This window comes from Oncorhynchus mykiss, chromosome 27 (assembly GCF_057628025.1).
Source record: "Oncorhynchus mykiss isolate SJ-2025 chromosome 27, ASM5762802v1, whole genome shotgun sequence".
Lineage (NCBI taxonomy): Eukaryota > Metazoa > Chordata > Actinopteri > Salmoniformes > Salmonidae > Oncorhynchus > Oncorhynchus mykiss.
The window spans coordinates 34916821-34943459 of NC_143048.1; the positions used below are offsets into that span (position 1 = coordinate 34916821).

Sequence of the window (26639 nt, forward strand, 5' to 3'; positions counted from 1 at the left end):
CTCTTCCCTGTTCTGTTCTGCTCTGCTCTGCCCTGCTCTGTTTTGCTCTGTTCTGCTCTGCCCTGCTTTGTTCTGCTCTGTTCTGCCCTGCTCTGCCCTGCTCTTCCCTGTTCTGTTCTGCCCTGCTCTTCCCTGTTCTGTTCTGCTCTGCCCTGCTCTGCCCTCCTCTGTTCTGCTCTATTCTGCTCCGCTCTACCCTGCTCTGTTCTGCTCTGCCCTGCTCTGCTCTGTTTTGCCCTGCTCTGTTCTGTTCTACCCTGCTCTGCCCTGTTCTGTTCTGCCCTGCTCTGTTCTGCTCTCCCCTGCTCTGTTCTGCTCTGTTCTGCCCTGCTCTGTTCTGCCATGTTCTGCTCTGATCTGCTGTGCCTTGCTCTGCCCTGCTCTGTTCTGTTCTGCCATGTTCTGCTCTGTTCTGCTCCGCTCTGCTCTGTTCTACCCTGCTCTGCTCCGTTCTGCTCTGTTCTACCCTGCTCTGCCCTGTTCTGCTCTGTGCTACCCTGCTCTGCTCTGTTCTGCTCTGTTCTACCCTGCTCTGCTCTGTTCTGCTCTGTTCTACCCTGCTCTGCTCTGTTCTGCTCTGTTCTACCCTGCTCTGCTCTGTTCTGCCATTTTCTGCTCTGTTCTACCCTGCTCTGTTCTGCTGTGCCTTGCTCTGCCCTGCTCTGCCCTGCTCTGCTCTGTTCTGTTCTGTTCTGCTATGTTCTGCTCTGTTCTGCCCTGCTCTGTTCTGCTGTGCCTTGCTCTGCCCTGCTCTGCTCTGTTCTGTTCTGCCATGTTCTGCTCTGTTCTGCCCTGCTCTGCTCTGCTCTGTTCTGCCCTACTCTTCTCTGTTCTGCTCTGTTCTACCCTGCTCTGCTCTGTTCTGCTCTATTCTACCCTGCTCTGCTCTGTTCTGCTCTGTTCTACCCTGCTCTGCTCTGTTCTGCCATTTTCTGCTCTGTTCTACCCTGCTCTGTTCTGCTGTGCCTTGCTCTGCCCTGCTCTGCCCTGCTCTGCCCTGCTCTGCTCTGTTCTGTTCTGTTCTGCTATGTTCTGCTCTGTTCTGCCCTGCTCTGTTCTGCTGTGCCTTGCTCTGCCCTGCTCTGCTCTGTTCTGTTCTGCCATGTTCTGCTCTGTTCTGCCCTGCTCTGCTCTGCTCTGCCCTACTCTGCTCTGTTCTGCCATGCTCTGCCCTGTTCTGTTCTACCCTGCCCTTCTCTGCCTTGCTCTCTTCTGCCCTGCCCTGCCCTGCTCTGTTCTGCCCTTTCATGCCCTGCCCTGCCCTGCTCTGTTCTGCCCTGCTCTGCTCCGTTCTGCGCTGTTCTACCCTGCTCTGCCCTGCTCTGCTCTGTTCTGTTCTGCCCTGTTCTGCCCTGCTGTGTTATGTCCTGTTCTAGCCTGCTCTGCTCTGCCCTGCTCTGTTCTACCCTGTTCTGCCCTGCCCTGTTCTGCCCTGCTGTGTTCTGTCCTGTTCTGTTCCGCCCTGCTCTGCCCTGTTCTGCCCTGCTCTGCTCTACTCTGCTCTGCCCTGCTCTTCTCTGCCCTGCTCTGCTCTGCCCTGTTCTGCTCTGCTCTGCTCTGCCCTGCTCTGCCCTGTTCTGCCCTGCTCTGCCCTGCTCTGTTCTGCCCTGCCCTGCTCTGCTCTGCCCTGCTCTGCCCTGTTCTGTTCTGCTCTGCCCTGTTCTGCTCTGCCCTGCTCTGCCCCGTTCTGCACTGCCCTGCTCTGCCCTGCCCTGCTCTGCCCTGTTCTGCTCTGCCCTGTTCTGCTCTGTTCTGCCCTGTTCTGCTCTGCCCTGCCCTGCCCTGCCTTGCCCTTCTCTGTTCTGCCCTGTTCTGCTCAGCCCTGCTCTGCCCTTTTCTGCTCTGCCCTGCTTTGCCCTGTTCTGCTCTGCCCTGTTCTGCTCTGCTCTGTTCTGCCCTGTTCTGCTCTGCCCTGCCCTGCTCTGCCCTGTTCTGCTCTGCCCTGTTCTGCTCTGTTCTGCCCTGTTCTGCTCTGCCCTGCCCTGCCCTGCCCTGTTCTGCTATGCTCTGTTCTGCCCTGTTCTGCCCTGTTCTGCTCTGCCCTGCCCTGCTCTGCCCTGTTCTGCTCTGCCCTGTTCTGCTCTGTTCTGCCCTGTTCTGCTCTGCCCTGCCCTGCTCTGCCCTGTTCTGCTCTGCCCTGTTCTGCTCTGTTCTGCCCTGTTCTGCTCTGCCCTGTTCTGCTCTGTTCTGCCCTGTTCTGCTCTGCTCTGTTCTGCCCTGTTCTGCCCTGTTCTGCTCTGCCCTGCCCTGCTCTGCCCTGTTCTGCTCTGCCCTGTTCTGCTCTGTTCTGCCCTGTTCTGCTCTGCCCTGTTCTTCCCTGCTCTTTTCTGTTCTCTTCTCCAGTCAAAGAGGCAATGTTCTAGTGCTTAACAAGAGCAATAAACCATGAACTCTGGCACAACTGTGTGTTTTGAGATGATGTATTTATTAACCCTTTATTAGCTTACCTGTCAAGATTACGATACTGGAGGGGCTGTAAGACCCAATGTAGCAAGTTATTTTCCAGACAAATTCCTTTTCTCTCCATTTGTCATGTGGAGTGTCAAGATCAGCTACAGTGCACTATGTACAGTATAGTACTATTGATACCTGGCACATCAGTCAGTCATGAATTATAGCTACCTGGGAGGAATATAATTCAGTCTTCACTCATATAGCCCAGGCTGTTTAAGATCCTCTGTTAGAATACTCCACAGATCTGAGCTACGACAAATCTGCTCACGGTAAAGTGAATAAATGATAACAACATGGAACAGCGGTGCTGGGTGCTTGGTAGAGGGACAGCTGTGTGTCTGTGTGTGTTAAAGTGGGCTGGGATGGGCATGGAGAAGCAGGAAGCTGGGTGCTTGGTAGAGGGACAGCTGTGTGTCTGTGTGTGTTAAAGTGGACTGGGGTGGGCATGGAGAAGCAGGAAGCTGGGTGCTTGGTAGAGGGACAGCTGTGTGTCTGTGTGTGTTAAAGGGGACAGTGATGGGCATGGAGAAGCAGGAAGCTGGGTGCTTGGTAGAGGGACAGCTGTGTGTCTGTGTGTGTTAAAGGGGGCTGGGATGGGCATGGAGAAGCAGGAAGCTGGGTGCTTGGTAGAGGGACAGCTGTGTGTCTGTGTGTGTTAAAGTGGGCTGGGATGGGCATGGAGAAGCAGGAAGCTGGGTGCTAGGTAGAGGGACAGCTGTGTGTCTGTGTGTGTTAAAGGGGGCTGGGATGGGCATGGAGAAGCAGGAAGCTGGGTGCTTGGTAGAGGGACAGCTGTGTGTCTGTGTGTGTTAAAGTGGGCTGGGATGGGCATGGAGAAGCAGGAAGCTGGGTGCTAGGTAGAGGGACAGCTGTGTGTCTGTGTGTGTTAAAGGGGGCTGGGATGGGCATGGAGAAGCAGGAAGCTGGGTGCTTGGTAGAGGGACAGCTGTGTGTCTGTGTGTGTTAAAGGGGACTGTGATGGGCATGGAGAAGCAGGAAGCTGTGTGTCTGTGTGTGTTAAAGTGGACTGGGATGGGCATGGAGAAGCAGGAAGCTGGGTGCTTGGTAGAGGGACAGCTGTGTGTTAAAGTGGGCTGGGATGGGCATGGAGAAGCAGGAAGCTGGGTGCTAGGTAGAGGGACAGCTGTGTGTCTGTGTGTGTTAAAGTGGGCTGGGATGGGCATGGAGAAGCAGGAAGCTGGGTGCTTGGTAGAGGGACAGCTGTGTGTCTGTGTGTGTTAAAGGGGGCTGGGATGGGCATGGAGAAGCAGGAAGCTGGGTGCTTGGTAGAGGGACAGCTGTGTGTCTGTGTGTGTTGAAGTGGGCTGGGATGGGCATGGAGAAGCAGGAAGCTGGGTGCTTGGTAGAGGGACAGCTGTGTGTCTGTGTGTGTTAAAGGGGGCTGTGATGGGCATGGAGAAGCAGGGAGCTGTGTGTCTGTGTGTGTTAAAGTGGGCTGGGATGGGCATGGAGAAGCAGGAAGCTGGGTGCTTGGTAGAGGGACAGCTGTGTGTCTGTGTGTGTTAAAGTGGACTGGGGTGGGCATGGAGAAGCAGGAAGCTGGGTGCTTGGTAGAGGGACAGCTGTGTGTCTGTGTGTGTTAAAGGGGACAGTGATGGGCATGGAGAAGCAGGAAGCTGTGTGTCTGTGTGTGTTAAAGTGGACTGGGATGGGCATGGTGAAGCAGGAAGCTGGGTGCTTGGTAGAGGGACAGCTGTGTGTTAAAGGGGGCTGGGATGGGCATGGAGAAGCAGGAAGCTGGGTGCTTGGTAGAGGGACAGCTGTGTGTCTGTGTGTGTTAAAGGGGGCTGGGATGGGCATGGAGAAGCAGGAAGCTGGGTGCTTGGTAGAGGGACAGCTGTGTGTCTGTGTGTTTTAAAGTGGGCTGGGATGGGTATGGTGAAGCAGGAAGCTGGGTGCTTGGTAGAGGGACAGCTGTGTGTCTGTGTGTGTTAAAGGGGGCTGGGATGGGCATGGAGAAGCAGGAAGCTGGGTGCTTGGTAGAGGGAAAGCTGTGTGTCTGTGTGTTTTAAAGTGGGCTGGGATGGGCATGGTGAAGCAGGAAGCTGGGTGCTTGGTAGAGGGAAAGCTGTGTGTCTGTGTGTGTTAAAGGGGGCTGGGATGGGTATGGAGAAGCAGGAAGCTGTGACTGATACAATTTCTCTCACTTGAGGGCTTCCAGCGGCGCCTGTTGCCATGTTCCAACACTGGAGTGGAAAAACGTGACCAGCGCTTCACCCTAATGCATTTGTCACACTATAGGCTTGTTTGCGTCATGGCATAGCAGCCTAGATACCTGTACAATCCCTGAGGACTGTTTAGTCACATCGGTACTCTGCTTCCATCCTCACAGAAACACTCATGAAATCCACATAGTAGTGGGCAAGGAGAGAAAAGAGAGAGAGAGGGCTCCCCAACTCGACAAAGAGAGAGAGAGAGATGGGTAGAGGTAGCAACACTGGAATTTGGGGAAACCTGTTTGCCTCTGGCTGAGTGAGTCTGTAAAGATACAAGTGGTTGCAACATGACACAAGAGAGATTTAACATTTTTAAAAAAGAGATGAAGAAAGTTTGATAAGCAAGCTGACGTGAAGACATTTCTTAGGTGGACAACACTCTTTCATGTGAGGCACAGGGAGAATAGACAGATGAAGAAAACAGGCCTTTGTAGTGTGATCACTAGTTCTGACGGTTCATTTTGACTAGCAGAACAGTTGTAAAAGCTAACAGAAAGACAAACCCAAGCTGCACATTAAAGGGCTATAGTGTGCTAATGACTAGTACTATGTTTTTATTAGTACTGCTGTGATCTCATTCGCTGTAATAATAACTAATAGAATGTTGCTCAGTGTGTTGTCGTACTTCTTTAAGTCTTCCTGGGTGTGTGGAACATTCAGGTAGTGTGCTTCCTGGTTCAATTCTGATACGAATATATTATGCTTAAATCTCCTGGGTCGAGACCTTTTGTCTAATTACCTGCCATTGTTGACTGGGATCAGTTCTGGGATCAATTATTTTGTAATAGAGAGAGCGTTCCATCTCTGCAGCTCCACAGCCCAGGCCCAGCCTTACACTCACCTGCAGAGATGAAAGAAGTCTTTGTATGTCAGAAGAAAAGACAACGTTCATATTTATGCCCTTTCCTGACATCATTTAGCTTTTTCTACCCCCAACTTCAAAATCATTCCCCGTTTCAGGCTTTTCCACTTGGTTTGAACTTTTGTGTTTAAAATAAATATAATAAAATTGTATTTGTCACATGCACCGAATACAACAGACCTTACAGTGAAATAAATGCTTACTTTCTACAAGCCCTTAACCAACAATGCTTTAAGAAGTTAAGGAAAAAAGTGTCAAGAAAAAAATAGATAAGTAAAAAATTGAAATTAACAAATAACATTTCCTTTCTTCTCTCTCTTTCTCCCTTTTTTTACTACTTCTCATTTCCTCCCTCCTTTCGCCTCCCTTGCTCATTCCTGTGTACTTTCTGCCTCCTCTGACACTCGACCTGCTCTGGCCTGCTGACATTCCTGACCGTCTCCTTTCATCCTTCCTAATCCCTTCTTCATGTCTTCACCATCTCTTACTTTCCCCTCTGCCTTTATCTCCCCATTCCATCACTCTTCCATCACTACCTCAACCTTCTCAACCCTCACCTCTCCTCTCATCTCACCTCTCACCTCTCCTCTCATCTCCTCACCCTGCACCCCTCTCCTCTCATCTCCTCACACTGCACCCCTCTCCTCTCATCTCCTCACACTGCACCCCTCTCCTCTCATCTCCTCACACTGCACCCCTCTTCTCTCATCTCCTCACCCTGCACCCCTCTCCTCTCCTCTCATCTCCTCACCCTGTACCCCTCTCCTCTCATCTCCTCACACTGCACCCCTCTCCTCTCATCTCCTCACACTGTACCCCTCTCCTCTCCTCACACTGTACCCCTCTCCTCTCATCTCCTCACCCTGCACCCCTCTCCTCTCATCTCTTCAACCTGTACCCCTCCCCTCCCCTCTCCTCTCCTCACCCTGTACCCCTCTCCTCTCATCTCCTCACCCTGTACCCCTCTCCTCTCCTCTCCTCACACTGCACCCCTCTCCTCTCATCTCCTCACCCTGCACCCCTCTCCTCTCATCTCCTCACCCTGTACCCCTCTCCTCTCATCTCCTCACACTGCACCCCTCTCCTCTCATCTCCTCACCCTGCACCCCTCTCCTCTCATCTCCTCACACTGTACCCCTCTCCTCTCATCTCCTCACACTGTACCCCTCTCCTCTCATCTCCTCACACTGCACCCCTCTCCTCTCATCTCCTCACACTGCAACCATCTCCTCTCATCTCCTCACACTGTACCCCTCTCCTCTCATCTCCTCACACTGTACCCCTCTCCTCTCATCTCCTCTCATCTTATCTCCTCAACCTGTATCCCTCCCCTCTCCTCTCATCTCTTCAACCTGTACCCCTCCCCTCCCCTCTCCTCTCCTCACCCTGTACCCCTCTCCTCTCATCTCCTCACCCTGTACCCCTCTCCTCCCCTCTCCTCACACTGCACCCCTCTCCTCTCATCTCCTCACCCTGCACCCCTCTCCTCTCATCTCCTCACCCTGTACCCCTCTCCTCTCATCTCCACACACTGCACCCCTCTCCTCTCATCTCCTCACACTGTACCCCTCTCCTCCCGTCTCCTCACACTGTACCTCTCTCCTCTCATCTCCTCAACCTGTACCCTTCTCCTCTCATCTCCTCACACTGTACCCCTCTCCTCTCATCTCCTCACACTGTATCCCTCTCCTCTCATCTCCTCACACTGCACCCATCTCCTCTCATCTCCTCACACTGTACCCCTCTCCTCTCATCTCCTCACACTGTACCCCTCTCCTCTCCTCTCCTCTCATCTTATCTCCTCAACCTGTATCCCTCCCCTCTCCTCTCATCTCTTCAACCTGTACCCCTCCACTCCCCTCTCATCTCCTCACCCTGTACCCCTCTCCTCTCATCTCCTCACCCTGTACCCCTCTCCTCTCCTCTCATCTCCTCACACTGTACCCCTCTCCTCATCATTCTATCCCCTCTCTTTGCTCTTACTCTTTCCTGTTCCTGCCCCCTCTCCTCTCACCTCCTCATCCTCCGCCCATCTCCAATCCTATCCTCTCTCCCTCTATCATCTCTCCCCCTATCATCTCTCCCCCTATCCTCTCTCCTCCTATCCTCTCTCCCCCCTCTAGATTCATCAGGACATGTGACGGAGGGTGTGTTGGAGCCAGAGAACACCCTGTCCCAACAGATCAGTGAGGTGGTGAAGCAGCCGGCCTTCATAGCAGGGATAGGAGCGGCATGTTGGATCATCCTCATGGTGTTCAGTATCTGGCTCTACCGACAGCGTAAGAAGAGGAGTGGCCTCAGCACTAACTACGCAGGCATCCGCAAGGGTCAGTACAACATGCCTCACCTAATGGCAGCACACTGGAATCACTAGCTCAAAGTGTCCTCAAGCACTGATCTAGGATCAGGTAACTCTATTCTCAACCCTTAATGTAACAGTTAATAGGATGAAAAATAGCTGAGATTGTATCAGTGGTTAAGGGTCATTGTGTGATTCCTACGCCTACTCTCATATCAGCTCTCAATTAAGCCGCTCTTAGTTTTCAATTAATTTATCCATAAAAACTCCAGTTACTGTATCACATCCCCCCCAGCAATCCCTCCATCCCCCTAGCAATCCGTCCATCCACTCAACAATCCCTCCATCCCCCCAACAATCCATCCCCTCAACAATCCCTCCATCCCCTCAACAATCCCTCCATCCCCTCAACAATCCCTCCATCCCCTCAACAATCCATCCATCCCCTCAACAATCCCTCCATCCCCCCAACAATCCCTCCATCCCCTCAACAATCCCTCCATCCCCTCAACAATCCCTCCATCCCCTAAACAATCCCTCCATCCCCTCAACAATCCCTCCATCCCCTCAACAACCCCTCCATCCCCTCAAAAATCCACCCATCCCCTCAACAATCCACCCGTCCCCTCAACAATCCCTCCATCCCCTCAATAATGCCTCCATCCCCTCAACAATCCACCCATCCCCTCAACAATCCCTCCATCCCCTCAACAACCCCTCCATCCCCTCAATAATGCCTCCATCCCCTCAACAATCCCTACATCCCCTCAGCAATGCCTCCATCCCCTCAACAATCCACCCATCCCCTCAACAATCCCTCCATCCCCTCAACAATCCCTCCATCCCCTCAACAATCCCTCCATCCCCTCAACAATCCCTCCATCCCCTCAACAATCCCTCCATCCCCTCAACAATCCCTCCATCCCCTCAACAATCCATCCATCCCCTCAACAATCCCTCCATCCCCCCAACAATCCCTCCATCCCCTCAACAATCCCTCCATCCCCTCAACAATCCCTCCATCCCCTCAACAATCCACCCATCCCCTCAACAAACCACCCATCCCCTCAACAATGCCTCCATCCCCTCAACAATGCCTCCATCCCCTCAACAATCCCTCCATCCCCCCAACAATCCCTCCATCCCCTCAACAATCCCTCCATCCCCTCAACAATGCCTCCATCCCCTCAACAATGCCTCCATCCCCTCAACAATCCCTCCATCCCCCCAACAATCCCTCCATCCCCTCAACAATCCCTCCATCCCCTCAACAATGCCTCCTCTTACATGAAAGTCTTGCATCGTGCTGTATCATTTGACTTGAGGTGAGGTCTACCGTCTGAAAATGGTCCCTAGTACTTTGAGAAAGTTAAAAGCCCTTGAACATCTGCAGCTGAAAATTGGACCTGTCTCCTGCAGTGATGTCGTTCTATTCTGTTTCATATTTCCCTCTCTCTGATCCTGCCAGGTTGTTTTTGTGTGTGTAGTTCTTCTTTTGAAGTGCGTCTTCCGGTCCCACCAGTTTCTGTTAGCAGTTCCCACCTGAATGTGTCTGGAAAGACAGAACAACTTGCTATGATGAGCATGAATCAAGGAGAAACTAACATTTCTCTAGCTTGAAGTATACTTTTGGAATAGTTTTGAGTGAAAGCCTATGATGCAAATGAGAGTTTGAAACATTGTCATACTGTTGCATAAGATTCCTTACCATACCATTGTGTTTTTCACTCTCTGTCAGTATCAGATTCTATGTGCTCTCTAGTAGTGGACACGGCCTACCTAACCTGCAGGGAGTTTACCTGACTGGATCCGATGTGACAGGGTTCAGTACATGCCCAACCTCCGCCCACAATAGTTTACGGAGTATGAAGGAGTGCTATTAGGCTTTCTGTGTAGCTCTTTCCTGTGCTGCCTGGTTTAATATGTGGCTGTAAGCGTTGCAGCTGCTGCCTGCCTGCCCTCCCCATGCCCTCCCCATGCCCTCCCCATGCCCTCCCCATACCCTCCCCATACCCTCCCCATGCCCTCCCCATGCCCTCCTCATACCCTCCCCATGCCCTCCCCATGCCCTCCCCATACCCTCCCCATACCCTCCCCATGCCCTCCCCATACCCTCCCCATGCCCTCCCCATGCCCTCCCCATACCCTCCCATACCCTCCCCATGCCCTCCCCATGCCCTCCCCATACCCTCCCCATGCCCTCCCCATGCCCTCCCCATACCCTCCCCATACCCTCCCCATGCCCTCCCCATACCCTCCCCATACCCTCCCCATGCCCTCCCCATGCCCTCCCCATGCCCTCCCCATGCCCTACCCATGCCCTCCCCATGCCCTCCCCATACCCTCCCCATACCCCTACCTCCTTCTGCTGGGCTCAGGTACGCTGCTGAGTGCCAGGGTCAGGAGAGGTACACCATTCAACCTGGAGACACAAACAATATACTGGCTTAGGTCTGAATCCACCTCTGGCATATTGCCTATTGTGAGTCATGGAAAAGAGAGAGAAACCTGGATGAACCTAAAACACCTATCATTGCTTTGGAAAAGCCTTAGTTTCCAACCATGATACCTTAGAGCTCTATCATGGTTGAACATTAATGTTGGTTTATAGTGAACATAACGGACTTTGATATCTCTATAGACTATAGAATTGACAGTGTACATCTTGGAGGTTGACTGCATCGTGTGCTAGTGTGCTTTAAACTCTAATCTGTGTTGCTATGGTTAGACATATGTTAAAATCACAGGGTTGGTCTTCATGGAAAAGGGTTGTGTGGTATGTTCAAAATGAAGCCATGCCCACATGCTATGCCCACATACAAGGCTTTTAACACTAGAGAAAATCCTCAAGGGACCCCAATTTGAGCCAATCAGAAGTCATTCTGACTGCAACATTCCAACAGCTTAGTACATATATTTAGTATATATTTTCGCAAAAATTATAATTTTGTTGTGTTTATGAAGGTCTTGGGTAACATTAGAATATAAAGATATATTTTTTGGGGAGTGCTGAAATCAAAGGGCGGAACTTGTGGCCAATCAGTAGGACCTCTGAAGACTTTGTGAGTACAGTTATCTGCTGGGAGGCTGGAGAGAGAGAGGCTAGTGGAGAAGCTGAGGTTGGCTCCAGAGACCATCAAGGACGCCTTCCTTTTCTTCCAGAGGAGCTGAGCAGTGCGTCAGTGTTTCCTCACATTAACTCTAACTCTCTGAGCACAGTAGGCAAATATCTCTCTCTCTCTTTTTTTTTCTCTCTCTCTCTCTCTCTCTCTCTGTCTCTCACTGTCTCTCTCTCTCTCACTGTCTATCTCTCTCTGTCTCTCACTGTCTCTCTCTCTCTCTCTCTCCCTCTCTTTCTCTTTCTCTCTCTCTCTCTCTGTCTCTCTCTCTCTCTCTCTCTCTCTCTCTCTCTCTCTCTCTCTATTTCTCTCTCTCTATATATATATTTCTCTCTCTCTTTCTCTCTCTTTATCTCTTTCTCAACCCCCTATTTCTGCTATTTAAAACCACACGAGGCCATGGTCTTTGTTGGAAGTGGTAACCAAGAATGTTTTGAGAGAAGAAGAGTATAATTGCAACCACATGAAGCAACAAGCTGGACTCAGTGTGAAGTGGGTTGAACTGGAGCTGTAGGAGGAGACAGAGTGTCCGTGTGTCCGTATGTGTCTGTGCGTTTGTGTGTCTGTGTGTCCTTGTGGTCTCGTGCGGTCTGTGTGTCCGTGCGGTCTGTGTGTGTCTGTGTGCGTGCGCCTGTGTTTGTTTGTTTGTGCATGCGTGTGTGTGTGTGTGTGTGCGTGTGCGTGAGTCTGTGTGATATGATGTCTCGTCCAGCCAGTGAATAAGCTGTCTCTGACAGTCTCATCTCATTGTGGTAATTTGATTGAGTTTTTCAATCACGTTAATATTTCTCACCGAGCACCTCACATGTCAAGAGTCAATCTCTCTCCTCTTCAAAGCCGAACCGCAGACAGATTAAACCTTGCAAATAGACCAATCTATTCAGCTGCTCTGAGCTTCAAGGAGAGCAGAGCAGGAATCCAAACAAGAGGGAATAATTGTGGCATTAAAGGTTGTGTTAACATAAATAAAAGGAGATGAAGAGGTGAGGACAGCTGTATCTCAGTGATAGCTACAGCACCTTCAGAAAGTATTCATACCCCTTGACAACAGCCTGAATTCAAAATGGATAAAACATTTCTCACCCATCTACACAAAATACCCTTTAATGATAAAGTGAAAACACATTATTTAACATTTTTACTAATGAATTGAAAATGAAATACAGAAATGTCTCATTTACATAAATATTCATAGCCCGTTGTCAATACTTTGGCTGTGATTAAATCTGTATTTCTGGGAAAGTTTATATGATCTTTCCACACCTGGATTGTGCAATATTGGCCCATGTATTACTTTCAAAATATTTCAAGCTCTGTCAAATTGGTTGTTGATCTTAGCTTGACAACCATTTCCAGGTCTTGCCATAGATATTCAAGTAGATTTAAGTCTTAATAGTAACTCGACCACTCAGGAACATTTACTGTCTTTTTGGTAAGAACTCCAGTGTAGATTTGGCCTTGTGTTTTAGGTTATTGTCCTGCCGAAAGGTGAATTCATCTCCCAGTGTCTGGTGGAAAGCAGACAAACAGGTTTTCTTCTAGCATTTTGCCTGCGCTTAGCTCCATTCAGTTAAATGGTTTTATCCTGAAAAACTCCCCAGTCCTTAACATACCCTATGTTTGAAAATAATGTGGAGAGTCGTACTCATCAAATTGTTGTTTTGGATTTGCCGGAAACATAACACTTTGTATTGAGGACAACAAGTTAATTTCTTTGCCACATTTTTTGTTGGTTTACTTTAGTGCCTTGTTGCAAACAGGATGCATGTTTTGAATATTTTTATTCTGTACAGGCTTCCTTCTTTTCACTCTGTCAATTAGGTTAGTATTGTGGAGTAACTAGAATGTTGTTGATCCATCCTCAGTTCTCTATCACAGTCAATAAACTTTTAAAGTCACCACTGGCCTCATGGGGAAATCCCTGAGCGGATTCCTTCCTCTCCGGTAAAGGAGTTAGGAAAGACACCTTTATCTTTGTAGTGACTGGTGTATTGATACACCATCCAAAGTGTAATTACTAACTTCACCATGCTCAAAGGGAGATTCAATGTCTGCTTTTATATTTTTACCCATTGGCCAATAGGTGACGTTCTTTGTGAGACATTGAAAACCTCCCTGGTCTTTGTGGTTGAATCCGTGTTTGAAATTCGCTGTTGGACTGAGGGACCTGAAAGATCATTTTATGTGTGGAGTAGATAGATAAGGTCATTCAACATGTTTTACTTCTGAAATGTAGGTCTGTCATAACAAAGGGGTTGAGTACTTATTGACTGTTATTGACTTTCAGCTTTTAATTTTAAATTAATTTGTTAAAATGTCTAAAAACAATTCTCAATTTCAGTCTGTAAGAAAACAACAATTGGAAGAAGTCAAATGGTGTGAATAGTTTCTGAAGGCACCTTCTGTGTGGTGGGCTGAGGGCTGGGGCGATGGGAGAAATGCAATGGTTTATAGCCTAAATATTGGTTGATGATAAGGGAGAATATATTTTGTGAATTGTTTAGACAGATTAGAAACAGGAGGAAACAGAGGAGTGAAAGTTGGACTTCTGGGGCAGTAAGATGGCACATTTCATTTGAATTTTACACACTAAACCACACAGACACACTGTAAAAAAAAAATTCTGGGGTGAATTGAAATAGTCTCAAAAAACCACCAAGATGTACTTAATACAAATGTATTCAATGATTCATTGATTCAATGATTTTATCTCCAAAAATTAAGGATCAATAGAACTGAATCTGTTTCTTAAAATGTAGGTATATTTTATAAGAGGATAACCAACTATAGAGACAATCAAGTGATTGAACTCATTTGAAGTCTGGTTTTTATCTCCTTGCAATCTCCTATCTTGCCACAGTAGCTCTGTTTTTAGAGGATTGTGGGTAATTCCATTTTTTTTTTTAGATTGTGTGATTATTTTACAGCCCATTCCCACAACTCTTAATAGTAGAGGGAAACACAGTATCCTGCAATGTTGGCTGTAACACCACCAGTTAATGCTGGTGAATTGAGCACTGGTGAATTGAGCACTGGTGAATTGAGCACTGGTGAATTGAGCACTGTGCTCAACAATGTCTCTCAAAATGGGTTAAACTGGCAAAGGATCAGGTGCATAAATAAATGATTAAGTGGTGTTATAACACAGTGTCATGTTTCAAACATCCTCAGGATGATGTGTTTCAGCACTCTAGTAAAGTTAAAGTTTCGTCTCCTTGAATTTGGTGGCAGCATAGTTGCCACTAGTCTTGGTGTCACAAAGCACTTAATTTTAACAGCGTGGAGTAAAGAGAACCCTGGTGTGTGTTGCTCGTTGGATTCAAGAGAAAGATATGTGTTGCTATGTTATGTTATATTAATGGTGTTTTTCTCTCTCGTTCCCCTTTCGTGGGCCTCTGCTTGGACCAGCAGTGCCATCTTTTACCTTCACTCCTACAGGTAAGAACTTCTGATAATGTTTGACTCAATTCCATTGCACGTTCTCTATAAAGTCTCATAACTGTCAATTTATCCACCTTTCAATGCAAGACTGCACTCACTGAGTTACACACAGCTGGCCTGAACAGGCCCAGGAGTCATTCTAGTCAGTCAGAAGATACACTCTTTGGTAAAAAGTCCACAGCCACCAGAAAGGGAGCAGTGAGGTTTATGGTTCTACAAAGTGGTGTAGCGAGCCGTGCGGTGCCATCCGTGCTGCTCAGAAGCTGTTAAAACTGGCTGGGACTTGATCAAAGGGCTGCTGCTGCCCGCCTCTCTGCCTCTGATAGGATTTAGAATGATGACACATGGTCAGTGACATGGACCAATCAGACAGAGCTGTGGACACGGTGTGATGATGTGGAGGCCCATCTCTCTCAGTTCAATTCAATTTAACGGCTTTATTGGCATGGGAAACATATGTTAGCATTGTCAAAGCAAGTGAAGTAGATAATTAACAAAAGTTAAATAAACAATAAAAAGTAACAGTAAACATTACACTCACAAAAGTTCCAAAATAATAAAGACATTTCAAATGTAATATTAAGTGCAAATAGTTAAAGTACAAAATGGAAAATAAATAAACATAAATATGGGTTGTATTTACAATGGTGTTTGTTCTTCACTGGTTGCCTTTTCTTGTGGCAACAGGTCACAAATCTTGCTGCTGTGATGGTACACTGTGGTATATTACCCAATAGCTATTATTTGTGGGAATTCTTTGTGGGTCTGTGTAATCTGAGGGAAATATGTCTCTAATATGGTCATACATTTGGCAGGAGGTTAAGAAGTGCAGCTCAGTTTCCACCTCATTTTGTGGACAGTGAGCACATAACCTGTCTTCTCTTGAGAGCCATGTCTGCCTACGGTGGCCTTCTCAATAGCGAGGCTATGCTCATTGAGTCTGTACATAGTCAAAGCTTTCCCTAAGTTTGTGTCAGTCACAGTGGGTCAGGTATTCTGCTACTGTGTACTCTCTGTTTAGCGCCAAATAGCATTCTAGTTTGCTCAGTTTTTTTGTAAATTCTTTTTGTAAATTCTTTCTCATGATTTGATTTAGTCTAATTGTGTTGCTGACCTGAGGCTCTGTGGCGTCTGTTTGTGTTTGTGAACAGAGCCCCAGGACCAGCTTGCTTAGGGGGCTCTTCTCTGGGCTAATTTATCTTTAGGTGATTGCTTTGTTATGGAATCGCTTCCTTTTAGGTGGTTGTAGAATTTAACAGCTCTTTTCTGAATTTGGATAATTAGCTGTTATCGTCCTAATTCTGCTCTGCTTGCATTATTTGGTGTTTTTACATTGTACACAGTAGATATTCTGCATGCAGAGTCTCAATTTGGTTTTTGTCCCATTTTGTGAATTCTTGGTTGGTGAGCGGACCCCAGACCTCACAACCATGAGGGGAAATGGGTTCTATAAATGTTTCAAATATTTTTAGCCAGATCCCATTTGGTGTTTTAAATGTTATGTTCATTTTGATGACATAGAAGGCCCTTCTTGCCTTGTCTCTCAGCTCATTCATAGCTTTGTGTTAAGTGAACTCAGCCTAAACATCAGTGCCACAGATATGTAGAGTTTTTTGTGTGTTCTAGGGCAACGGTGTCTAGATGGAATTTGTGTTCGTGGTCCTGGCAACTGGACCTCTCTCTCTCTCTCTCTATATATATATATATATATATATATATATACCTGTGCCAATCCTTGTAAATCAGAGAGAGAGGGAGAGAAGAAAAGAGAGAAGAAGAGAGCAAGAGGGGGAGTTATGTGAATCTTGTGGTTGTGGTGACTAATCCCATCTGTGCAGAGCAGAGTCTTTATCTAAACTGTGAGAGTTGTTTTTCTCCTCCTCGTCAGCCACTGGGCTTGGTGGGATCACACCTAATACTTTTAATGCTGCAATCTTGTTTTTTGAACCTCTGGACCGCTTTCAGGTGAAACCTATTTAGTCAGCTGGTTATTTCTGGGCCAGTTCCTTAATGCCAAGGTTAGAGTTGCTGCTTCTTTACGTTTATAATCCTAGAAGCTGCCTTGGCACTGAATGTAAAGGCAGGATCTTGTCAGTGTTAATCTTCCGCTAGATGTTAATTTGAGAGGCGTTACATTTTGCGTCATGGAAGTCCTGAATGCTCTCTTTCTAAAACCCGACACCCTCAGCACACAGGGAGAAAAACACCTAACTGGAGGTGACAGCATTCCCTCCCCCATATGCCCCCCTAGACACAACTACGACAACATAACCAACAAAAACGGGTCACAACTCCTGCAGCTCTATCGGAATGCTGGGTATGTACATAGTCAATGGTAGGCTTCGAGGGAACTCCTATGGTAGGTACACCTATAGTTCTTCTCTTGGCAATAGTACTGTAGACTACTTTATCACTGACCTCAACCCAGAGTCTCTTAGAGCGTTCACAGTCAGCCCACTGACACTTCTGATCACATCAGATCACTGCAAAATCACACTCTACTTGAACAAAGTTATGCTCAATCATGAGGCATCAAAACCAAAGGAACTGAATGATATTAAGAAATGCTATAGATGGAAGGAAAATTGTGTGGAAATCTACCAAAAAACAATTAGGCCACAACAAATGCAATCACTTCTAGACAATTTCCTGGACAAAATGTTTCACTGTAATAGTGAAGGTGTAAACCTGACAGTAGAAGACCTAAACAATATATTTGACCTCTCAGCTTTCTTATCAAATCTATAAATATCAAGCAGATAACCTAAGAAAATGAACAACAATGAAAAATGGTTTGATAAAATGAAAAAACCTAAGAAAGACATTGAGAAACCTATCCAAACAAAAACATAGAGACCCAGAAAACCTGAGCCTACGCCTTCACTATGGTGAATAACTAAAACAATATAGAAATACTCTCCGGAAAAAGAAGGAATAGCACATCAGAAATCAGCTCAATGCAATTGAAGAATCCGTAGAATCTAACCACTTCTGGGAAAATTGGAAAACAAACAGCAATCGCTGTTTATCAAGTTTTTTTCAGCCATATCCGATACCAGGTGTATTAAACTCATTCATTATAACAAGCAGGGAGCAGGTTTCGAACCCTAAACATTCTAGCCCGAAGTCCAGCACACGATCGACTGTGCCCAAATGTATTAATTGGGGTTGGGGCCGATTGTGGCTAAAAACACTTTATCAATTGGAATCTTTAACATGTGAAAAGGGAAAGAATGATTATTATTAGTTTAGCAGGATATCCTGCGTAGCAGGATGGTTTGTTAGCTGAACAATAGATTATTCAGCCTTTACTAAAAAATGATGTAATGGCCGAGCTGGGTGTGAACCCCCCCCCCCCCCCCCCCCAACTTGAGTTCGGTGAGACCCCCCCTCCCCAACTTGCAACAAGTCATTTTCAGGACTATCTAAAAAAAAAAGCAGCAGAGATGCGCAATAGGTTTCTAAGAAGAGGCTATTCCCCACAATGTGTGGAGGAAGCTGTGAAATTTGGCATTGGGGAAAACACGAAATGAACTGCTACAAAAAAGACCAGCTAAAGCTGAAGAACACTCTGTAATGTTAAAAACCTATCTCAGCAAAAAAATAAATATCCTCTCACTGTCAACTGTGTTTATATTCAGCAAACTTAACATGTGTAAATATTTGTATGAACATAACATTCAACAACTGAGACATAAACTGAACAAGTTCCACAGACATGTGACTAACAGACATGGAATAATGTGTCCCTGAACGAAGGGGGGGTCAAACTCAAAATGAACAGTCAGTATCTGGTGTGGCCACCAGCTGCATTAAGTACTGCAGTGCATCTCTTCCTCATGGACTGCACCAGATTTGCCAGTTATTGCTGTGAGATGTTACCCCCCTCTTCCACCAAGGCACCTGCAAGTTCCTGGACATTTCTGGGGGGGAATGGCCCTAGCCCTCACCTTCCGATCCAACAGATCCCAGATGTGCTCAATGGGATTGAGATCCAGGCTCTTCGCTGGCCATGGCAGAACACTGACATTCCTGTCTTGCAGGAAATCACACACAGAACGAGCAGTATGGCTGGTTGCATTGTCATGCTGGAGGGTCATGTCAGGATGAGCCTGCAGGAAGGGTACCACATGAGGGAGGAGGATGTCTTCCCTGTAACACACAGCATTGAGATTGCCTGCAATGACAATAAGCTCAGTCTGATGATGCTGTGACACACTGCCCCAGACCATGACGGACCCTCCACTTCCAAATCGATCCCGCTCCATGATGCCATCTATTTTGTGAAGTGCACCAGTCCCTCCTGTAGAAAAGCACCCCCACAACATGATGCTGCCACCCCGTGCTTCACAGTTGGGATGGTTTTCTTCGGCTTGCAAGCCTTTCCCCTTTTCCTCCAAACATAATGATGGTCATCATGGCCAAACAGTTCTATTTTTGTTTCATCAGACCAAAGGACATTTCTCCAAAAAGCACGATCTTTGTCCCCATGTGCAGTTGCAAACCGTAGTCTGGCTTTTTTATGACGGTTTTGGAGCAGTGGCTTCTTCCTTGCTGACCGGCCTTTCAGGTTATGTCGATATAGGACTCGTTTTACTGTGGATATAGATACTTTTGTACCTGTTTCCTCCAGCATCTTCACAAGGTCCTTTGCTATTGTTCTGGGATTGAGTTGCACTTTTCGCACTGAAGTATGTTCACCTCTGAGTGGTATGACAGTTGTGTGGTCCCATTGTGTTTATACTTGCGTAGTATTGTTTGTACAGATGAACGTGGTACCTTCATGCATTTGGAAATTGCTCCCAAGGATGAACCAGACTTGTGGAAGTCTACAATTTGTTTTCTGAGGTCTTGGCTGATTTCTTTTGATTTTCCCATGATGTCAAGCAAAGAGGCACTGAGTTCAAAGGTAGGCCTTGAAATACATCCACAGGTACACCTCCAATTGACTCAAATTATGTCAATTAGTCTACCAGAAGCTTCTAAAGCCATGACCTAATTTTCTTGAATATTCCAAGCTGTTTAAAGAGACAGTCAACTTAGTGTATGTAAACGTCTGACCCGCTGGAATTGTGATACAGTGAGTTATAAGTGAAATAATCTGTCTCTAAACAATTGTTGGAAAAATGACTTGTGTCATGCACAAAGTAGATGTCCTAACCGACTTGCCAAAAGTATGGTTTGTTAACAAGAAATTTGTGGAGTTGTTGAAAAATGAGTTTTTATGACTCCAACCTAAGTGTATGTAAACTTCCAAATTCAACTGTATATTGATTTATATATATTTGTTTTTTTAAACACGTGAGTCACATATTTTATAATATATATATATATATATATATATTATATATATATTTATATATAAATAAAACATTTCTTACAGAGCCGTGATGCCCGCAGATTGCCATTGCCAATCGCTCATCATCTTCATTCATCAGTGAGTCAATGGCTTGACTAGTCATTGACTCACTCACGCGTTGAAAAGGAATGAGATGGAGTCACAATCCATGCCAGGCACACCTGTGAGCTCTGGAACTCCAGCTCCAACAGGCAGAGTCAACATACCTGGCGGGTTCATCAGGTCGTCAGTTCACCCAGACATTTCCATTCCTCTTCTGACAACAGAACTTGACCAACTGCTCACCAGGCACAGCAAGGGCCGCCCAGACCGTTATGCTGTTCTGCTATTCCAAGGATGTGTAACCGAAGAGAGATACCACGAGTGGGCACAGAATACATAGCCTTCCAGCTGTGGCCATAAACAGTGGGGCAAAAAAGTATTTAGTCAGCCACCAATTGTGCAAGTTCTCCCACTTAAAAAGATGAGAGAGGCCTGTAAATTGTCATCATAGGTACACTTCAACTATGATAGACACATTTATTTTAAATAATTCTCCAGAAAATCACATTGTAGGATTTTTTTATGAATTTATTTCCAAATTATGGTGGAAAATAAGTATTTGGTCAATAACAAAAGTTTATCTCAACACTTTGTTATATACCCTTTGTTGGCAATGACAGAGGTCAAACGTTTTCTGTAAGTCTTCACAAGGTTTTCACACACTGTTGCTGGTATTTTGGCCCATTCCTCCATGCAGATCTCCTCTAGAGCAGTGATGTTTTGGGGCTGTGGGCAACACAGACTGGGCAACACAGACTTTCAACTCCCTTCAAAGATTTTCTATGGGGTTGAGATCTGGAGACTGGCTAGGCCACTCCAGGACCTTAAAATGCTTATTCCGAAGCCACTCCTTCGTTGCCCTGGAGGTGTGTTTGGGATCATTGTCATGCTGAATGACCCAGCCACGTTTCATCTTCAATGCCCTTGCTGATGGAAGGAGGTTTTCACTCAAAATCTTACGATACATGGCCCCATTCAATCTTTCCTTTACACGGATCGTCCTGGTCCCTTTGCAGAAAAACAGCCCCAAAGCATGATGTTTCCACCCCCATGATTCACAGTAGGTATGCTGTTCTTTGGATGCAACTCATTCTTTGTCCTCCAAACACGACGAGTTGAGTTTTTACCAAAAGGTTATATTTTTGGTTTCATCTGACCATATGACATTCTCCCAATCTTCTTCTGGATCATCCAAATGCTCTCTAGCAAACTTCAGATGGGCCTGGACATGTACTGGCTTAAGCAGGGGGGCACGTCTGGCACTGCAGGACGGCGTAGTGTGTTACTGATGGTAGGCTTTGTTACTTTGGTCCCAGCTCTCTGCAGGTCATTCACTAGGTCCCCCCGTGTGGTTCTTGTGATCATTTTGACCCCACGGGGTGAAATCTTGCGTGGAGCCCCAGATCGAGGGAGATTATCAGTGGTCTTGTATGTCTTCCATTTCCTGATAATTGCTCCCACAGTTGATTTCTTCAAACCAATCTGCTTACCTATTGCAGATTCAGTCTTCCCAGCCTGGTGCAGGTCTACAATTTTGTTTCTGGTGTCCTTTGACAGCTCTTTGGTCTTGGCCATAGTGGACTTTGGAGTGTGACTGTTTGAGGTTGTGGACAGGTGTCTTTTATACTGATAACAAGTTCAAACAGGTGCCATTAATACAGGTAACGAGTGGAGGACAGAGGAGCCTCTTAAAGAAGAAGTTACAGGTCTGTGAGAGCCAGAAATCTTGCTTGTTTGTAGGTGACCAAATACTTATTTTCCACCATAATTTGCAAATAAATTCATTAAAAATCCTACAATGTGATTTTCTGGATTTCTTTTCTTCTCATTTTGTCTGTCATAGTTGAAGTGTACCTATGATGAAAATTACAGGCCTCTCTCATCTTTTAAGTGGGAGAACTTGCACAATTGGTGGCTGACTAAATACTTTTTTGCTCCACTGTATTTCAGCACCATTAAGCGCTGCTCTGAGACAAGCATGGAGAAACGAAAATGTTAAAATATTCCATGATATTCTTAAAATATGTGTTGACTGATTATAAGCAAGTGATGTCTGCTAAATAATCAAGTTATGTTTCTCCAGAAATAAATAATTCTAAATAACTGGCTTTTTTTTTACAAATTAGTGAGAATGTCTCAGCCCATGTTCAAGAATTGCCTTTTTCTCGCTCGCTCTAGGTTAAATGAAAACAAAATCTTCAAAATGTCATTACTTTTTAAACAAAGCGATTATTATGATGAATTAATTATATAAAGGCCTGTTGAATATTCTTAGATATTCTCACAGATTCTAACGGAAAATTGGCCTTAGATATTAACTCTTGGAACCACCCATCCCGGATCCGGGGTAATTGTCATCAACTACGCTAAATAGCATAGCGCAACGGTCAAATAATCTTACTATAAAATATTCATATTCATGAAATCACAAGTGAAATATAGCGAAACACAGCTTAGCCTTTTGTTAATCACCTTGTCGTCTCAGATTTTGAAATTATGCTTTACAGCGAAAACAATACAAGCGTTTGGGTAAGTTTATCGATATATTAGAAAAACATTATGTACACCTAGCGGCAGGTAACTTGGTCACGAAAATCAGAAAAGCAATCAAATTAATCGTTTACCTTTGATGATCTTCGGATGTTTTCACTCCCAGTTAGACAGCAAAGGTTCCTTTTGTTCCTTAAAGATATGTTTTATATCCAAATACCTCCGTTAGTTTGATGCGTTATGCCCAGGAATCCACCGGAAATAGCGGTCACGACAACGCAGACAAAAATTCCAAATTATATCCGTAATATCACCAGAAACATGGCAAACGTTCTTTTATAATCAAGCCTCAATTTTTTTTCAAATATCTATTCGATAATATATAAACCGGGACAGTTGGCTTTTCACTAGGACCGGAAAAAAATGGCTACCTCTCTGTTTTGCGCAAAAATCACACTGAGAGCCAACAACAGACCACTTACACAATGTGGACGTTTACGCTCATTCTTCAAAATAAAGGCCTGAAACTACGTCTAAAGGCTGTAGACACCTTAGGGAAGCCACAGAAAAAGGAATCTGGTTGATATCCCTTTCAATGGGCAATAGGGATGAATAGAAAGACAGGGGTTTCAAAATAAGAGTCACATCCTGATATCATTTCTCAGCCTTTCGCCTGCAATATCAGTTCTGTTCTACTCACAGACAATATTTTTACAGTTTTGGAAACTTTAGAGTGTTTTCTATCCCAAGCTGTCAGTTAGAGAAATAGGCCATTTAATTGGGAACGTTATTTTTCCAAAAATACAAATTGTGCCCCCTAGCATTGATATATAGTCCTCCAATCCTCTAAATGTAAGGAAAATGCGTCCCACTCGACAACATCCGGTGAAATTGGAGGGCGCGTAATTCAAATAAATAATCATAATATTAAACATTTATGAACATACAAGTATCTTATCTCATTTAAAAGCTTACTTTCTTGTTAATCTAACTGCATTGTCCGATTTACAATAGGCTTTACAGCGAAAGCATACCATGCGATTGTTTGAGGACGGCACCCCACATCAACATATTTTTCAACCAGCACAGGCTTCATAAAATCACAAATAGTGATTAAATAAATCACTTACTTTTGAAAATCTTCCTCTGTTTGCAATCCCAAGCGTCCCAGCTGCAACATAAATGGTCGTTTTGTTAGATAAAATCCGCTACCGCTAAACTTTGTTCAAACAAGTCAGACTATGTTTCTTTTTAATCCTCAAGTACCCTAAAATGTAAATAAACTATAATATTTCACATGGAAAGAAGTATGTTCAATAGAAAAGTATATATAGCAGGGGCGCCTCCTCTTCGTCACACGCTCACAGAATCATTTTCCACTGGGACTCTTTGTACCAAAACTCCAAAATTCTTCCTCGTCTTTGGAGAAACAAGCCTGAAACAATGAACAAAGGCTGTTGACCTCTAGTGGAAGCCATAGGAATTGCAATCTGGGAGCTGGAATTACATAGCTTTCCATTATAAGAACCTGGGACCTCAAAAAAAAAAGATTCTGGTTGGTTTTTCTTTGGATTTATGCCTGCCGTATCAATTGTGTTATATTCTCATACATTTATTTATTTTATTTTATTTTACCTTTATTTAACCAGGTAGGCAAGTTGAGAAAAAGTTCTCATTTACAATTGCGACCTGGAATTACATTATTTTAACATTTCACAAACTTCAAAGTGTTTTCTGTCCAATGTTACCAATTATATGCATACCCTGGCTTCTGGGCCTGAGTAACAGGCAGTTTACTTTGGGCACGTCAGTCAGGCAGCAATTCAGAAAAATAGGCCCTATCTCTAAGAATTATAATTATAAGGGAGAGCAGGCCATGTCTGTACTACAGAATGCAGGGAACGCGGGAGACTGGTGTTATTTCATAGTTGTGAAGTCTTCACTATTAATCTACAATGTAGAGAATAGTACAAATAAAAATCCTGGAATGAGTAGGTGTGTCCAAACCTTTGACTGGTACTTGCTTAATTAGAATAATATTATGGTGTTTCTATTCTATGAAAAACGAAAACCTCAGGGTTTCGGTTAGGTTGGAAGATATGGCGATGTACAACATGACGGTTGGGAGTAGACTACAGGATTGGAGGATTCTAAATTGTTTGCCTTCATTAGACAACTTGCTCCGATATTTCTGAATTCAGTGATATTTATTCCCATAGCAATTCATTATGCTTCCATAACTAACATCTGCATTTTAAAAGAGTATTTTTTTATTATTATTTTATTAACAAAATGTGTTTATTTGTTTATTAGGCTACTGTGCCATCTACAATACACACTGTAGTTAACATGGGACTCTTTCAAAATGCAGGTGTTTAATTTAGTTATGGATCCATAATGAATTGTTTTACCTCGCCATATTTTTCATCCTTACCGAAACCCTGAGGGTTTCATTTTTAATTTTTCTCTGAATAGAAACACCATAATATTAATCTAATTAATTAAGCCACATTTATTAAAATCAGTCCCATATATTATGTTATTACAAATAAGGTTTTAAATTCTCTGGTAATGCCAATATGAAATACTATCAAACGCTTCTTAAAGATGCCCTCTCTTTTTCAAACTAGCAACAACTTGCAGTAACAGAAAAAATGGCTGAGAATTAAATGACGTGCAACAGTATGATGCAACTTTTAAAGGAGGAACCACTGTACATGAAATACAAATCTTAGACAACACTATTAAAGACTACCAGAACCCAGTGGATTTTCCAATTACATTGAATGAACTACAGAACAAAATACAAACCTCCCAACCCAAAAAAGGCCGGTGGGGTTGATGGTATCCTAAATTAAATGATAGAACATACAGACCACAAAGTCCAATTGGCCAAAACTCTTTGTCATCATCCTCAGCTCTGGCATCTTTCCCAATATTTGGAACCAAGGACTGATCACCCGAATACACAAAAGTGGTTACAAATTTGACCCTAATAACTACCGGGGGATATGTGTCAACAGCAACCTTGGGAAAATCCTCTGCATTGTCATTAACAGCAGATTCGTACATTTCCTCAGCGAAAACAATGTACTGAGCAAATGTCAAATTGGCTTTTAAAAAAACAAACAAATTACCATATGACAGACCACGTATTGACCCGGCACACCCTAATTGACAAACAAACAAAACAAAAAAAAGGCAAAGTCTTCTCATGCTTTGAATTAATTTGGCATGAGGGTCTGCTATACAAATTGATGGAAGGTGGTGTTGGGGGAAAACATACGACATTATAAAATCCATGTACACAAAGTGTGCGGTTAAAATTGGCAAAAAAACATCACACATTTCTTTCTATATGGCCGTGGGTTGAGACAGGGATGCAGCTTAATCCCCACCCTCTTCAACATATATATCAATAAATTGGCAAGGGCAGTAGAACAGTCTGCAGCACCTGGACTCACCCTACTAAAATCTGAAGTCAAATGTCTACTGTTTGCTGATGATCTGGTGCTTCTGTCCCCAACCAAGGAGGACCTACATCAGCATCTAGATCTTATGGACAGATTCTGTCAGACCTGGGCCCTGACAGTGAATCTCAGTAAAACAAAACTAATGGTTTTCCATTAGAATACAAATTCCATCTAGACACTGTAGCCCTAGAGCACACAAAAAACTACACATACTGTACCTGGGCCTGAAGATCAGCGCCACAGGTAACTTCCACAAAGCTGTGAACGATCTGAGAGACAAGGCAAGAAGGGCCTTCCATGACATGAAATGGAACGTCAAATTAGATATACCAATTGGGATCTGGCTAAAAATTATTGAATCAGATAGAACCTATTGTCCTTTATGGTTGTGAGGTCTGGGGTCTGCTCACCAACCAATAATTCACAAAATGGGAAAAACACCAATTTGAGACTCTGCATGCAGAATTCTGCAAAAATATCCCCCATGTGCAACGTAAAACACAAAATAATGCATGCAGAGCAGATTTAGGCCGATACCCGCTAATTATCAAAATCCAGAAAAGAGACGTTAATTTCCATAACCACCTAAAAGGAAGCAATTCCCAAAAATTCCATAACAAAGCCATCACCTAGAGAGAAATTAACCTGGAGTAGAGCCCCCTAAGCAAGCTGGTGCTGGGGCTCTGTTCACAAACACATCCCACAGCGACCCAAGACCACAACACAATTAGACCCATCCAAATCATGAGAAAACAAAAAGAGAATTACTTGACACATAGGAAAGAATTTACAAAAAAAAAAACTGAGCAAACTAGAATGCTATTTGGCCCTAAACAGAGAGTACACAATAGCAGAATACCTGT

General features: G+C 44.9%; 1 protein-coding gene across 3 annotated transcripts in view; it reads left to right on the top strand.

The window, feature by feature from the left end:
• The window catches only part of robo1 (roundabout, axon guidance receptor, homolog 1 (Drosophila)), a 397432-nt gene that overhangs the window by 315249 nt on the left and 55544 nt on the right, over positions 1 to 26639 (top strand). For all 3 annotated transcript variants that reach the window (XM_090223910.1, XM_036964908.2, XM_090223911.1), the window contains exons 17-18: positions 7677 to 7880; positions 14383 to 14409. In XM_090223910.1, coding sequence (XP_090080036.1) covers positions 7677 to 7880; positions 14383 to 14409 — 231 coding nt within the window. The remainder of the gene's footprint in view (positions 1 to 7676; positions 7881 to 14382; positions 14410 to 26639) is intronic.